Raw genomic sequence first — 17234 nt, 5'->3', positions numbered from 1 at the left:
GTGTACTGCACCATGAGCCAGAAGTCTGCCATAATTGTGAGATGATTTACAGATGTCTCAGTATGTACAGTAGTAGTGAAAGGTGTAAATCAGATGTGGGTAGACAAGGGGAGCCTACAGATCACAAATACACAGAGTTCCAGGCTCACATCACTCACTTACAGTGCAAGTCAGGAGTCTGGTTGGCCATAATGCAGCACATTAATCCCTAACAGAAATACTTCAAATCAATATGCCTGTCACTACTGTATGGCACTCTTAAAGAGGGCAGCATGAACTGTGAACAGTAGCAGCTTTGTGGCATTCTGTCATTGTTCCAGTTTACTGATACTGAGCCAAATAAACTAAACATACTGCACAAAATTCCATTATACTGTATTTAGAAACTACAAAGAGCCAAAGAGTTATACAGATTTGCAAATTACTTGTATTTAATCTTAAGCCTTCCAATACTTATCAGCTGCTGTATGTACCACAGGAAGTTGTGTAGTTCTTTTATAGCCTGACCACAGTGTTCTCTGCTGCCACCTCTGTCCATGTCAGGAACTGTATAGAGCAGGAGCAAATCCCCATAGCAAACCTCTCCTGCTCTGGACAGTTTCTCACATGGAGGTGGCAGCAGAGAGCACTGTAGCCAGACTGGAAAGAACAACTCAACATCCTCTGGAGCACACAGCAGCTAATAAGTACTGGAAGGATTAAGATCTTTAAACAGAAGTCATTTACAAATCTGTTTAACTTTCTGACACCAGTTTATTTGAAAACCTTTTTTCCCCACCGGAGTACCTCTTTAAAGCATGGCAGTGTTCCGAAACCTTAATTAAAAATGTGATGGGTTAAAAAGTGGCGCTTATGATGAACATACTAAGCATGACCAATGACCTACAACCTATTGGGCTCATGAAATATGCACATAGGACAAACCATGTCACTGTTGCCTACAAGAGCTGGATTATGCCTGTAAACAATGGCATAGCTCTACTGCCTAGGCCCTGGTGCTAACAGTATATGCTTGGGCCGTCCATCAATGACTTCACGTGCCTTCTGTATTGTAGGCAAACTGCACATACAGAATCAATATGGCTTTAAAAATTATTCATCTGCACAATGCGGCTGGGTGGGCAGCTTAGTTGTCATTTCTACCTCTGCCTAAGAATGCCAGGCCGAATAAATGAAGAAACTGAAAAAACACATACACAAATAACCATGAAAAGTGTAATATTGTAGGCAACAAACATTTTCAAACATTGATATTATATATTGTTTGTTTCTTAACTATTTATACCTTTAATACTGGAGGCTACGGAAGACATGTTGATAATGTTCCCTGATTTTTGAGCAAGCATCTGGAAAACATTAGGAATAACAAGAATACTAATGTACAGAATTATTGGTTCAAACTTTAACATGCTATTGATAACTATATTGCCCTCGCTGCAAGTTTACATAGGCATGGCTGATCTCTTCTAGAAAAAGGGCTATGCTATGAGTGTCTGATATTGCAGTTCAGGTTAATTAAAGTGAATAGTGCCAAGCGCCAACGTGTGGACAGATCAGGTGCTGTATCCAGAAGAAAGACGCTATGACTTTAACATGCTTGATATACACCGTATTTTTTGCCGTATAAGACGCACTTTTTCTTCCCCAAAACTGGGGGGGAAAAGTTGGTGCGTCTTATACAGCAAATACACATTAAAACCATGTCATATCACGGCGGTCACGGCAGCCATTAATGGCCGGGACCCGCGGCTAATACAGGACATCACCGATCGCGGTGATGCCCTGTATTAACCCTTCAGACACGGCGATCAAAGCTGACCGCCGCGTCTGAAGCGAAAGTGAAACTAACCCGGCTGCTCAGTCGGGCTGTTCGGGACCACCGCGGTGAAATCGCGGCGTCCCGAACAGCTTACAGAACACCGGGAGGGACCTTACCTGCCTCCACGGTATCTGCTCCGTGCTGGGATCGCCTGCATGGCCGGCGCTCTCCTTCGAAGTCATCATGTGCGTAGCGACGTGATGGCGGCAATGGGGAGCGAGGATCCCAGGCAGCAGAGACGTTCCAGAGCGACGGGGACACCCTGGGGACGTGGTGACAGCGATGGAGGGCGACATCCAGGGCAGCGGTGACGGGTCTGGAGCGGCGGGGACACGCGAGTATTACTTCCTATACCAGTGGTCTTCAACCTGCGGACCTCCAGATGTTACAAAACTACAACTCCCGGTATGCCCGGACTGCCAACGGGATGTTGTGGAGTTGTAGTTTTGCAACATCTGGAGGTCCGCAGGTTGAAGATCACTGTCCTATACTTTACATTGTATTTGGTTCAGAATCTTTTTTTTCTAGATTTTTCTCCTTTAAAATTGGGTGCGTCTTATATGCCGGAGCGTCTTATACGGCGAAAAATACGGCAAACCTGTGTTAGTTTGATTCTGCAGAAGAAAAAAAACTATTTTGCAAACAAACTCATACCATTTTTTGTGTACAGCTTCTATAGCTCTATCTATATTGATATCTGTCTCTATGGTTACAGACTACAAACAACGTGTAGTCTGATCCTGTAGTCAGGCTTCTTTACATTGCTCCCCTTCTTGTTCACATACATACATACAGTAAGTTAGCTTTCCACACCTTGACGTGCAGTTACACTGCAGGGATAGCACAGCAATGGATGCCTACTGTATTATACACAGAGCCGTCTTTAACGGGGCAAAAGGGGTAGCTGCCCTGGTCTCTGTCATTCCTTGGGGCCCAAAGCAGCTAGCCCCTTAGCCCCACGCTAAAGCAGCTAGCCGATGCTGCCGGTCCAGGCAGGGCCGGCCCTGCTGCTGCGCTGCGGCTCACTGTTCTAAAGGGGCGCAGCGGCCTTTAAGACAGCGAGCCTGCGGCCGGGACTGACAGGGGATGTTGCGCCAGTAACGGTCCTCCATAGACCCGCGCAGGAGGATGTAAGCGACATCACATGTCAGTCCCAGCTCCCGCAGGAAAAAAGTAACCATGGATGGCCAGGTGAGTGTGTCTGTAAGTATATGTCTGTTAGTGTGTGCCCACTGAGAAAGGTTTATTAGGGCTTGTTGTTTGTGGTAATTTTTATTGGCACACTTTATTTTATCATATAATGTATAACAAAGCCAAAAAAAAAAAAAATTATATGTAGGGCAAAATTGAAAAAAATCTGGAATTGCGCAATTTTGTGGGGAAATTTTTTTTTGTGGAGTTCATAATACGCTAAAACTGGCATGCTGACTTTATTCTGCGGGTCAATACAATTCCAGTGATACCAAATATGATAATTTCTGTTTTGTTTTATGGTTAAATGTGTTCATTCTGACCCCCTATAACTTTTTTATTTTTCCACCTACCGAGCTGTGTTAGGGTTTATTTTTTTAAAAGCTCAGACAATAGACCCAAATAGGGGGCGGATATAAATCTGTTATCTAATTGCTCCAACCCTGTCAAAAGGACAGAGTAAAAAATCCACTTGTTTTCCTCCCCTATAAGATATATAAATGTAACTTTTAATGAATAATACAAATAAATGTGAGCAAAACCAACTGAAAGGGGTAAAAACCCAGCACTACTACATTAGTTACTGTTCATATCCATTGTCGCAATAACTGCATACACAGTATATCATTCTCTCTCCCATGTACACATAGGAACCAGTAGTGTATATGCTGATATTCACAAACGCTTTACAGAGCCCCCTAACATGTTTCCTCACTAGGGTGGCGTCCTCAGAGGCTATGGGGCAATGACCCAGGCAGCCTTTACCAATCGCCGATCCATGGAAGACCCAGAGGCACATGTAAGGCTTGGTTTTCCCCAGCAACCCATCAGCACGCCATGTTTACATTGCGGGGGGTGCCGATGGCTCCACTAGACACCAGGGATTACAGCATTTAATTTTTAAATGCCGCAATCCATACCCCAAAATGCTGGCATTGAAAAAAAAAAAAATTTCAAAAATTAGTCAAATATCTACAATCAATAAAAAAAACAATATGGTTATGGCTCTTGGAATGTGTAAAAATAATGGTTCATCCTAAGGTGGTAGTTTTCCAAACAAAACAGCCAAGTGGAAACGCAACCTAAGTATACGCAGCGTATTTGATGCTGCGCAAAATTTATGGCAGCAGCGGGAAATACGCTGCGTATTCCTGGCTCACTATACACACATGGCTTTTCGGCGGCAGCCCTATGCGTGTAGTGAGTTTTGGAGGCGGAGCCGCGCGTCACAGTCAGGCTGGCACATGGCCCCGCCTCCAAAACTCAGTACACACATAGGGCTGCTGCCGGAAAGCCATGTGTGTATAGTGAGCAAGGGATACGCAGCGTATTTCCTGCTGCTGCCATAAATTTTGCGCAGCGTCAAATACGCTGCGTATACGCCCTGTGGGAACGCACCCTTAAGGCCCAAAATAGGATTGTCCTAAAGGAGCTAAAGGCATTCGAGGGGTTCCCGAGAGTCTGAATTGTAAACAGCATTGCTATTAAGAACAGAGGGCTATGTATTTTATTGAGACTGACCCACCAATAATATGGAACAGAGAGAAGACATGAATGTCTTGTTATTTATTGAATCAGTAGAATATATTTGTAGTAACCACTCGAATTCAAAGGTAAAACAATACATTGTCCACCGCATGGCTGCATAAGAACAATGTGCACTTACTTTTGGCAGGAATGTTTTGATCATAAGGTACATGCTCCGCACATTGAGATTCATAGTGAAATCCCAGTCCGCCTCCTCACAATCTAATATAGATCCATGGTGAACAAAGCTGTAAGAAAGCATTATTACATTGTATAGAAACAAGCTTTAGGATTATAGTGATCACTAGGAGTACAACTATTTCATTAAAGGCATAATACATAATGTGTTGTCTTGCTATGTAACTGGAGCAGATGGGGAATGACACTGGGAGGTGATGTTTCCTTAACCGAAGAAAACATTGGAGAACTGCATTGCAATGATTGGTCCACCTAGAGCTGGGCGGTATGACCAAATATGTGTATCACGGTATTTTTGTAACTTATGGCGGTTCCACGGTATATAACGGTATTTCTTTCATCGCCACCACCCCCCCAAATCATGTGACCCACGAGCGCTCTTCTGCTCCCCCCACCAAATCATGTTACCCGCCAGCGCTGTTCTGCCCCCCTCCCCAATTAATTATCAGCCCAGCCGGCGATGGAACTCTATACTGTACACCAGTGGTCTCCAACCTTTGGACCTCCAGCTGTTGCAAAACTACAACTCCCAGCATGCCCGGACAGCCGTTGGCTGTCCGGGCATGCTGGGAGTTGTAGTTTTGCAACAGCTGGAGGTCCACAGGTTGGAGACCACTGCTGTACGCTGTATCCCTATGCCCGGGCTGCAAAAGATAAAGAAAAGAAACTTTAACTTACCTACGTCGGCCACACGCTGTTCCTTTGGACTGGAACGTCGGACAGCCGTCAGCCTATCACCGGCCGGAGCGACGTCCCGCCCCGGCCAGTGATAGGTTAACCGCACTGTCATGTAAGAAGCCGGCCAGAGCTCCTTACATGACAGTCGGCCCAGCCCATCGCTCAGGCCGGTGATAGGCTGACGGCTGTCCGATGTTCCCGTCCCCAGCGTAAGGCTGACGCAGGTAAGTTAAAGTTTATTTTCTTTTTCTTTTGCAGGGCATAGGGATACAGCGTACAGCAGTGGTCTCAAACCTGTGGACCTCCAGCTGTTGCAAAACTACAACTCGGCTGTCCGGGCATGCTGGGAGTTGTAGTTTTGCAACATCTGGAGGTCCGCAGGCTGGAGACCATTGGCGTACAGTATAGAGTTCCATCGCCGGCGGCCCCCAAAGAGGAGGAGGACAGTGCTTGCGGGCCGCTGGGCTGATAATTAATTGGGGGGGGGGAGCAGAACAGCGCTGGCGGGTAACATATGATTAGTTCCCCAATGTGGGGACAGCGCTGCGCTGGGCTGATAATTCATTCCCAAGGGGGAGGGGCCCAACCAGTATTGCGGTATGGGGAAAAATTCATATCGTGCAGCCCAAAAATTTCGTTATTCGGTATGAACCGGTATACCGCCCAGCCCTAGGTCCACCAATGTATGAGATCTTCTCTACACCTAAGGCCTCGTTCACACCACAATTTGTGTCTCCGAGGCACGGATATGTCGGGAAAATGTCAAAACGACATACCAATGTGTCCATGCTCGGACAGGGCCTCAATAATTTCAACGACCCGGGTGTAGTCAGCTAGTGACTACGTTATCCAATTCTGTTCTGCTCCCTCGATATTAACGGCCTGAAGTCCTATGGCATGGAATAAACAAGCTGCAAGCACGATTGGATCTATTATGAGAAAGCCTTGACTAATTTCACTTCTATTACTTCATTGCTTCATTTCCTGAGCATATACAAGTTTTGGCTCGGACTGAGAAATGCAGCTTGCAGCAATTTACACGTATTTCATTATGGCAGGAAACGGGACAGCAACACTTCGACGCATGTTTCGGTACACAGATCTTCGTACAGTAGTCTGGCTCCCGGATGAAGGTCTGTATACCGAAACGTGCGTCGGAGTGTTGCTGTCCCGGTTCCTGCCATATTGAAAAACGTATTGCTTTGTGTATGATTTTGGACATATTGACATACATTGGTATACTATATTGATATCTACATCTATATTAGTGGTATTTATTGCACAAGGCACTTTATCTTACTTCTATAATTATTAGGCTCTTTATGCCTTTTGTGCCTTATGCTGCCAATTATTATCATCTTTTTATATATATAGATTTATTGTTTAATATTCACATTAGCTACTATACACACTGCCAACATTATGCTTTATATCTAACTTTTATGGTCAGGTCCGGTGACAGCACTTTTTTGCTGAATGAATTTCTCCTTTTAATACTATATTACCACTTTTTAGACATTCTTCAATAAAGATTGCCATTTTTTATTGTTCTATAAGTGGCTCAGTTTGGTAGTTCTAACATTGGTCAATGCAGCCCTATGCTTTACATTACATGTATGTGTATATCGCAGCATGGTAGACAGAGGTTCCCAGTTACTTACCCAGCTACATTGAAGAGAACATCAATTCTATCCATCTCCTGGCATAGTTTTTCAATCTGTTCCTTCTTAGTGACATCTAATACTCTTGTCTGAACACCTGGGGTAATCGTATGCAAATATGATTTAAATGATAAGGTGTAGCTTAATGTTTCTAAATTTTGCCAAACAACTTGTAAAGCACAAACGCCTCAATATTCTTATCATCACATAACTGTTCTTCAATAACTTACAGATTTGTTAGCCATCGACTTAACCCCTTAACGACCACGGACGTAAACGGACGTAAATGTCCTTGGCGGTACTTTGCGCACCAGGACGTACATTTACGTCCCAAGTATGACCGCGAGCATCAGAGCGATGCTCATGTCATACATGGCAGATGCCGGGGACCCGCCGGTAATGGCCGACATCCACGATCGTACGGATGTCCGTCATTAACCCCTCAGATGCCGTGATCAGTACAGATCACGGCATCTGCGGCAATGCGCACGTTAAAATAAATGATCGGATCGCCCGCAGCGCTGCCGTGGCGATCCGATCATCTGCAATGGCGGACGGAGGTCCCCTCACCTGCCTCTGTTCTTCTCCCGGCATCTCCTGCTCTGGTCTGAGATTGAGCAGACCAGAGCAGGAGATAACCGATAATACTGATCAGTGCTGTGTCCTATACATAGCGCTGAACAGTATTAGCAATCAAATGATTGCTATAGATAGTCCCCTATGGGGACATAAAAAGTGTATATAAAAGTTGAAAAAAAAAAAAAGTGAAAAATCCCCTCCCCCAATAAAAATGAAAATTGTCAATTTTTCACATTTTACTCCCAAAAAGCGTAAAAATTTTTCTTAGAAAGATATTTCGTATCGCCACATGTGTAAGTGTCCGATCTATCAAAATATAATGTTAATGATCCCGTACGGTGAACGGCGTAAACGTAAAAAATTTAAAAAAGTCCAAAAATACAGCTTTTTTGTCACATTTTATTTAAAAAATAAATAATAAAAAGTTATCTAAAAGTTTTATATATGCAAATGTGGTATCAATAAAAAGTACAGATGACTGCGCAAAAAATTAGCCCTCATACCGCCCAATATACGGAAAAATGAAAAAGTTATAGGTGGTCAAATTAGGGCAATATTAGATTACTGATTTTGTACAAAAAGTTTTAGATTTTTTTTAAGCGGTACAAAAATATAAAAGTATCTAGCCATGGGTATCATTTTAATCCTATTGACCCACAGAATAAAGAACACATATCATTTTGCCGTAAAGTGTATAGTGTGAAAACGAAACTCTCCAAAATGTGCAAAATTGTGGTTTTCATTTAAATTTCCTCCCTAGATATATATTTTTTGGGGTTCGCCGTACATTTTATTGCTAAAATGAGAGGTTTCATTACAAAGTACAATTGGTCATGCAAAAAACAAGCCCTTATATGGGTCTGTAGAAGGAAATATGAAAGAGTTATGGATTTTAGAAGGCGAGGAGGAAAAAAAGAAAATGCAAAAATAAAATTGGCCTGGTCCTTAAGGTGGTTAAAGGGATTTTCCCACAGGGTAAGGTTGGTAAAATCAGATGTGCACCACATACATACAGTGGTCCCTCAACATATGATATTAATTGGTTCCAGGAGAACCATCATATGTTGAAACCATCATATGTCGTGTACATATGTCTATGTAAAAATGGTAATTGGTTCTGGGGCCTTGGAACCATTGTATGTTGAATACATATCTCTATGGGAAACTGCTAATTGGTTCTGGGATGACCATTGTATGTGGAGTGTATGGGGAGTGTTTAACAAACCAGGGTGCCTCCAGCTGTTGCACAACTACAACTCCCAGCATGCATGTACAGCCATTGACTGTCTGGGCATGCTGGGAGTTATAGTTTTGCAACAGCTGGAGGCACACTGATAGGGAAACATTGATGTATGGGGTGTATAGTGTGTATATGTATTGTATGTGATGTGTGACATCGCATACAGTACTGTACAGTTCTTTAAATACCTTCAGGGGGGACAGAATGTCCTCCATTACGATCCTGCCGACTACAGCTCTATAGGAAAGGAAGAGGAGCAGCTCATTGGATGCCTGCAGCAAGATGCTGCAGGCTATTGGCTATGGCTGCACTGGGGGGGCGGGGCTTACACGGAGCTCACAGTGGAAGCCTGTATGAGTTAGCAGGACAACATGTGAGTAACAGGAGGCAGAAAGGGGCACACAGGGACATTAAACAACTATCTGTCAGTTGCTGAAGTTGTCAGCGCTGTCGGATAGCTGTTTGTACGATGGCCCCGACACACAACAGCATCATATGTCGATGCTGCCTTCAACATACGATGGGCTCTGAGAGGCCATCATATGTTGAAATGATCATATGTCGGGGGGTCACTGTATATGTAAAGGAGGACATGTGCTACATCCCTGTACTGTTCTACTCCCCCATGGATCTGGTCAATTCCTGGTTTCCTCAGTGATTATGTAAGATAGCACACACTTTCCCACAATCCCCCTTACTTATGTACACAGTAGACACACAGAATATGCACAAGACCTGAGCATGCCTGACCGTCTCAGTGGATGCCCTAAGATGGTCGTAGCCGAGGGCAACAGGGCAAAACTAAGAAGACACATGGTAGATGAGCACCTATATATCTCTCAAATAAAACATTGTTTAGAAATGCTTGTGCATCAGAAATATGTTTACTTTTACATAATGTATCAGTTTAGAACTAGGTATCCTTGGGGGTAACCCCCTTTAGGGTGCAAACACACAAAGAAATTCTTATGTCCCTGCTGGGGACAGGTGTGGAGCTGTTTTTAGAAAAAATCTGCTCTGTTTTTCTTTAAAGGGGTACTCCGCTGCTAGATATCTTATCTTCTATACAAAGGATAGGGGATAAGATGTCTGATTGCGGGGGTCACCCAGCGATCTCCCGCAGCACATGGCGTTCTAAACAAATGTCGGGTTCTTGTGTCAGTGGTCGCGGTCATGCCCCTCGTGACGTCACGCCACGCCCCCTCCATTCATGTCTATAGGAGGGGCGTGTTGGCCGACACGCCCCTCCCATAGATATGAATGGAGGGGGCGTGGCATGACATCACAAGGGGTGTGGCCATGATGTCACAATAATGGCCTCTGGCTTTGAGCGTTCTGAACAAAATGTTCAGAACGCTGGAGCACCGGAATACCCCTTTAACCCCTTAAGGACGCAGGACCTAAATGTACGTCCTGGTGCGGTGGTACTTAACGCACCAGGACGTACATTTACGTCCTGTGCATAACAGCGGGCATCGGAGCGATGCCCGTGTGATGCGCGGCTGATCGCAGCCAGGGACCTGCCGGCAATGGCCAACGCCCGCGATCTCGCGGGCGTCCGCCATTAACCCCTCAGGTGCCGGGATCAATACAGATCCCGGCATCTGCGGCAGTGCGCGATTTGAATGAATGATCGGATCGCCCGCAGCGCTGCTGCGGGGATCCGATCATTCAGAACGCCGCACGGAGGTCCCCTCTCCTTCCTCCGTCCGGCGTCTCCTGCTCTGGTCTGTGATCGACCAGACCAGAGCAGAAGATAGCCGATAACACTGATCTGTTCTATGTCCTATACATAGAACAGATCAGTATTAGCAATCATGGTATTGCTATGAATAGTCCCCTATGGGGACTATTCAAGTGTAAAAAAAAATGTAAAAAAATTTAAAAGTAAAAAAAAAGTGAAAAATCCCCTCCCCCAATAAAAATGTAAAACGTCCGTTTTTTCCTATTTTACCCCCAAAAAGCGTAAAAATTTTTTTTTATAGACATATTTGGTATCGCCGTGTGCGTAAATGTCCAAACTATTAAAATAAAATGTTAATGATCCCGTACGGTGAACAGCGTGAACGAAAAAAAAAAAAAAGTCCAAAATTCCTACTTTTTTAATACATTTTATTTTAAAAAAAATTATAAAAAATGTATTAAAAGTTTTTTATATGCAAATGTGGTATCAAAAAAAAAGTACAGATCATGGCGCAAAAAATGAGCCCCCATACCGCCGCTTATACGGAAAAATAAAAAAGTTAGAGATCATCAAAATAAATTTTTTTAAGCGCAACAATAATAGAAAAGTATATAATCATGGGTATCATTTTAATCGTATTGACCCTCAGAATAAAGAATACACGTCATTTTTACCATAAATTGTACGGCGTGAAAACAAAACCTTCCAAAATTAGCAAAATTGCGTTTTTCGTTTTAATTTCCCAACAAAAATAGTGTTTTTTGGTTGCGCCATACATTTTATGATATAATGAGTTATGTCATTACAAAGGACAACTGTTCGCGCAAAAAACAAGCCCTCATACTAGTCTGTGGATGAAAATATAAAAGAGTTAGGATTTTTAGAAGGCGAGGAGGAAAAAATGAAAACGTAAAAATTAAATTGCCTGAGTCCTTAAGGGGTTAAAGGGTTTATCTAGGCTTTTACATTTAATTGCATATTCTTAGGATAGGCCATCAATATTGGATCCGGGCAGTCCGGCACCCCCACAGATCTGATATTAAAAGGGGCTATGGAATTCATGCTAGGACTGTAGCCACTTCAAAGCTCACCCGTTCCATCGCTAAATTTTGAATATAGTTAATAAATTGCAGAACCAGCAGCGTTAAACATTGAAGAGTCATGTTGGCGATTTAAAGGGGTATTCCGGGCAAAAACATTTTATCCCCTATCCAAAGTATAGGGGATAAGATGTCTGATCGATCTCCCTGCAGCACCCGCATTCTATGCGGGCGATGCGTCTCCAGTTTCGGAAACCTGCGGGTTTCCGGGACTGGGGACATGATGACATGCCGCCTCCATTCATGTCTATGGGAGGGGGCGTGATGGCCATCACACCCCCTCCCATAGACATGAATGGAGGGGGCGTGGCGTGACGTCACATCCCCAGTCCCGGAAACCCGCAGGTTTCCGAAACTGGAGACGCATCGCCCGCATAGAATGGATAGGGGATGTTTTTGCTCGGAATACCCCTTTAATTCTAGTGGCACAGAGCATCCTTGTAGCTGAAATCTTACTGTGCAGTTTATGTGCCAAGCACCATCTGGGATCAGATTTGTAGAATTAATTCAATGCATTTAAAAAGTAGACACCAGCAGTTAATATAGGACTTTCCAGCATTTGGGAAATATGACCTAGATCTGAGGTTATTCATTCTCAGTTAAGCAATAACCAGGTGAAGGTAACAACCTTTGAATGATTCCAGAGCTTTCAGCTTCTCCTCATTGATGTCTGTTGCAATCACCTTTGCTCCTTCTTTAGCAAATGCCTAAAGACACAGGAAAAAGAATAGAACTACAATATTATTTACATAGTGTCCCCACTGACATCAGCAGAAAAGAATTCCATCTAACACATTACAACACATCCACATCATAGTTTCTACAGTTAGACCAAATAATCCTGCCCCCCATTATAGACATTAACATTGTAACTATTGTAGTCATATCAGTCATATAGCCAAATTACAGTATCTGGACATCATTGTGTAGCCAATGGATGGGTTGTATCCATCAATCGGCAATACCATTAAAGGGGTACTCCGGTAGGAAACTTTAATTTTTTCATATCAACTGGCTTTAGAAAGTTAAACAGATTTGTTAGTAACTTCTATTTAAAAATAGTAATCCTTTCAGTACTTATCAGCTGCTGTATACTACAGAGGAAGTTGGGTAGTTGTTTTCAGTCTGACCACACTGCTCTCTGCTGCCACCTCTGCCCGTGTCAGGAACTGGTCCAAGCAGGAGCATATCCCCATAGCAGACCTCTCCTGCTCTGGACAGTTCCTGACACAGCCAGAGGTGTCAGCAGACAGCACTGTGGTCAGACTGGAAAGAATTACACAATTTCCTCTGGAGCATACAGCAGCTGATAATTACTGAAATTATTAAGATTTTTTTTAATAATAATAATAATTATTTAATAATAAAATAATTTACAAATCTGTTTAACTTTATGGCACCAACTGATTTGAATTTTATTTTTTTTTTCCCCCACTGGAGTACCCCTTTAAGCTTATGTTCACACTATGGGACTGTATAGAGGCAGACTGTCAGAGTTCCCATTTTCTATCAAAAAGGTCTACAATGGACATGTGTAATTCAGAACAGGTCAAAACACCACAATTCACAGTGTGTCACCTAAATCAATTGGCACCAGGGTGGCACTGAATTCCGTCAAAAGAATAAATACGTTTCACACTGGGTTCACACTATGGAATCTCTGGGCAGAATTTCTGACTAAGATTGAGCCGGCGGCACTAGGACCACGCAAACTGCATTGCCATCCCCATAAGATGTCAATGCATTTCTGAGCAGATCTCCCAAAAGATCCATCCAGAAATGCATTGCCATCTATGGGGACGGAAATGCAGTCCGCGCGGTCCCAGTGCCGCCGACTCGATCTCCGGCAGAAATTCTACCCAGAAATTCCACAGTGTGATCCCAGCCTTAGAGTCCAGTGTGCACAGTGCGGCAGAATCCCAATGAAAACAATGGGAGGCTGCTACACTGGAATTTCTGAGCGGAATTTCTTAGCTGGGAAGTCCAGTAGTGTGAATATGCCCTTAGGGAATTTTGGGTAGAAAGTATCAGGACAGAAAAATATCAAAATCTCAGAACCCAGACCAGTAAGATAAACGTAATAGGTTTTTTTTTTGGTCTCGGAGGAGGTGGCGGGTGACGTGTGATTATTTAATTTTGGTCCACAGCACTGGATATTCGTTTTAAATATTTGTAGTGACATTGATGTAACAACAGGGTCAAAGACAGACTCCTGACTGGCACACTTACAATGGCAGCAGCCTGTCCGATTCCCTGTGCAGCGGCTGACAGCACAATTACTTTTCCATCTAGGCGACCCATTCTACCTGAAAGAAATCCGCAACAACGATCAGTAATTACACTTTCTTTAGCTGTTGATCTACTGCTAATCCAAAAATATCTAACAAGCACCTTTTTTGTTTTTAATATATGGGGTACAATTCACATGCACAGGATCTGCTGCAGATTTGATTCTGCTGATATCCATGTAACAAAATAAACACAGCTCAAAATCTGCAGCAGAGCCTTTACATGTAGATTTGCTGCAGATTTTGTGCAACTGATTTTAAAAACATTTGTTTGTTTTAGTGCAGAAACACATTTTCTGCAACCGATCTGCAGCATGTGAACGTACCCTAAGGGTCAGTTCACACGTGCTACAGCAAATCTTAAAGGAGAACTCCAGAATACAAATATTGGCCTCCATACTGGCGGCAGTAAAAAAAAAAAATAGATACATACCTTTCTTCACTCCCCCGGTGCCTCCGGTAACCGTCTCCGGTCTCCGCCGCGATCCTCTTTCTGGTTGCCGGTGGTCGGTGAGTCATACTGCGCTCAGCCAATCACCCGCCGCAGTGAAGTCCTGACTCGGCCGGTGATAGGCTGAGTGGCAGTGTGACACTCAGCCTATCGCCGGTCGAGTAGGGACTTCGCTGCTCCCGGTGATTGGCTGAGGTGCAGTATGACTCGCCGACCACCGGCAACTAGGAAGAGGATCGCGGCGGAGACCGGAGCCGGTTACCGGAGGAGCAAAGGAAGGTATGAACATCTTTATTTTTTTTACTGCCGGCAGTATGGAGGACAATTTTTGTATTCTCAAGTTCTCCTTTAAGCAGGGCATAACTGTGTGTGAACTGACCCTTATGGTTTGTTCCAATGCTGCAGATCAGTGCAGGAAATGTGTTTCTGCACTAAAACAAATGTTTTTAAAATCAGTTGCACAAAATCTGCAGCAAATCCGAAGTGTGTAAAGGTACTCGATAAAGGGTTTTCTGATAAACATAAATGCCCAAATAATTTCCTTGAAATTGTAAAAGAACTTTGTAATGGTGTGGATTTAATGGTCGGAGAGCATATCAGTGCAGGGGGGGCAGGGAAGCTGCGTACGCCAGGTCCCACCTCCGTTGTGCACAGCTGACCATTTCTAGCTTCGCAATACCGGCGCATACAATAGGTGTCTCTAGAACAGGACTGCGGATCTGGGTTATACCTCAATGTAATCTAGTTTACCCGCACTATGGGGGAGATTTATCAAAACCTGTTAAGTGGAAAATTACTGAGTTGCCCATAGCAACCAATCAGATCGCTTCTTTCATTTTTGAAAAGACCTATGAGAAATGAAAGTAGCGATCTGATTGGTTGCTATGAGCAACTCAGCAACTTTTCCTCTGGACAGGTTTTGATCAATCTCCCCCTATAACCCTGTGTATTGAGTTTAATTAGGTGAACCCGCTGTCAGTTCCCCTTTAATTTTCTGGCTGTGATTCTCTCCCTCCATTTGAGTCTCACTAAGTAGGCATGAATACAGCTGTATTTTGAAATGTGTTGTGAGGCTGGAAACTACGGACGATAAGTCCGAATTGCATACAGTTGTTTTTTTGAGCAATTACGGCTCAAAAAATAGTAAATTTAGGCCTTACATGTTCTAGTAGGGCCACGTGGCTACTTGTTAAAGGGGTAGTCCAGTACTGAGAAACATTTCCCCTATCCTAAGGATAGGGGATAAGTTTCAGATCGCGGGGGGTTTGACCGCTGGGGACCCTCACGATCTCCTGTACAGGGCCCCGGCAGCCCGTGGGAAGGGGGCGTGTTGACCACTGGGCAAGGGGGCGTGTTGACCACCGCACGAAGCAACAGCTGACACGCCCCCTCAATACAACTCTATGGCCGAGCCAGAGCGCTGCCTTCCGCAATCTCCGGCTCTGCCATAGCGCTGCATTGAGGGGGCATATCGGCCGCCGCTTCATGTGGTGGTCAACATGCCCCCTTCCCGCCGGGGCCCATACAGAAGATCGCGTGGGGCCCCAGCAGTCGGACCCCCCGTGATCTGAAACTTATCCCCTATCCTTAGGATAGGGGATACGTTTTTCAGCACTGGATATCTAATTAACTCCTTGTCTCCCACACTGCAAAAAAAAAAAAAAAAAACATACTGCTACATTTATTGCCTTGGCTGACATAGGGGATTTAGATTGTGAGACCCTTTGGGAAAGGAATTGAGGCCACTGATCTGTGTACATCGCTGCAGTATATGGTGCTTAGTAAACAACGTGGAATAAACAAATACTTGTTTATCAGCAGAACAGTTCAGTGATTTTTAGAAATATAATACACAAAATAATATGACAGGACTGATAAATCATATCCCTAAAGCCTGCAAATCCCACAACCAGTCACCTTAGCCCAGTGCTTCCCAAGCAGGGTGCCTCCAGCTGTTGCAAAACTACAACTCCCAGCATGCCCGGACAGCCTTTGGCTGTCCGGGCATGCTGGGTGTTGTAGTTTTGCAACAGCTGGAGGCACCCTGATTGGGAAGCTCTGCCTTAGCCAGTTAATGTTAAGACAGCTATATAACAGCACAGCATACACTCTATGAAACTATAGGATCTCTTGGAGTCCAGTACAGATTATGCCCTTACTCCTAGGTGATTACTGATTCCTATATACTATATCCTATGTACACAGCAGCTGACTATAGATCAAACAGCAAAGCACAGACCTGTGTACACGGCCTCCGGATTACCAATAACTCCGATCTTTGGACTGTCAGCAGTCACATGACACAAAGGAACCAGTCCCTGCTGAATCAGCACGTGCGGTCACAGAGTTGGCTGCCCTCTAGTGTTATATGTATGTAAGTACAAGCCAATAGTATTGTTTCCGCACAGGAATTTATGTATACCAAGCTATGGCTTACCAGTCTAGTGGGGAAGTTCAGAGGTGCGCAAGGATTTCCACCAGTGCTGCGGTTCAAAAGTTAGTTCCCCCACATTAGGTTGTAGTTCCCCCACATTAGGTAGGCAGTATAGTTCCCCCATATTAGGTTGTAGTTCCCCCCACATTAGGTTGGCAGTATAGTTCCCCCACATTAGGTTGTAGTTCCCCCACATTAGGTTGGCAGTATAGTTCCCCACATTAGGTTGTAGTTCCCCCACATTGGGTTGGCAGTATAGTTCCCCCACATTAGGTTGGCAGTATAGTTCCCCCACATTAGATTGTAGTTCCCCCACATTAGGTAGGCAGTATAGTTCCCCCACATTAGGTTGGCAATATAGTTCCCCCACATTAGGTTGGCAAT

General features: G+C 44.1%; 1 protein-coding gene across 2 annotated transcripts in view; it reads right to left on the bottom strand.

Moving 5' to 3' along the window:
* Window positions 1-16734, bottom strand: part of BDH2 (3-hydroxybutyrate dehydrogenase 2) — a 44549-nt gene extending 27815 nt beyond the window's left edge. The window contains exons 1-6 of one of the 2 annotated variants that reach the window (XM_056566349.1): window positions 16656-16734; window positions 13907-13983; window positions 12306-12384; window positions 7075-7171; window positions 4677-4785; window positions 1286-1346 (exon numbers count right to left, since the gene is read on the bottom strand). In XM_056566349.1, coding sequence (XP_056422324.1) covers window positions 1286-1346; window positions 4677-4785; window positions 7075-7171; window positions 12306-12384; window positions 13907-13978 — 418 coding nt within the window. In that variant the 5' untranslated portion in view covers window positions 13979-13983; window positions 16656-16734. Of the gene's footprint in view, window positions 1-1285; window positions 1347-4676; window positions 4786-7074; window positions 7172-12305; window positions 12385-13906; window positions 13996-16655 lie in introns of both variants that reach the window. The other variant, XM_056566359.1, reaches the window with a different exon arrangement.
* Between the last annotated feature and the right edge of the window lie 500 nt (window positions 16735-17234).

Source organism: Hyla sarda, chromosome 1 (assembly GCF_029499605.1).
Source record: "Hyla sarda isolate aHylSar1 chromosome 1, aHylSar1.hap1, whole genome shotgun sequence".
Lineage (NCBI taxonomy): Eukaryota > Metazoa > Chordata > Amphibia > Anura > Hylidae > Hyla > Hyla sarda.
Note: the sequence above shows the minus strand (reverse complement) of the source record. Positions and strands in the feature narration are given on the sequence as shown.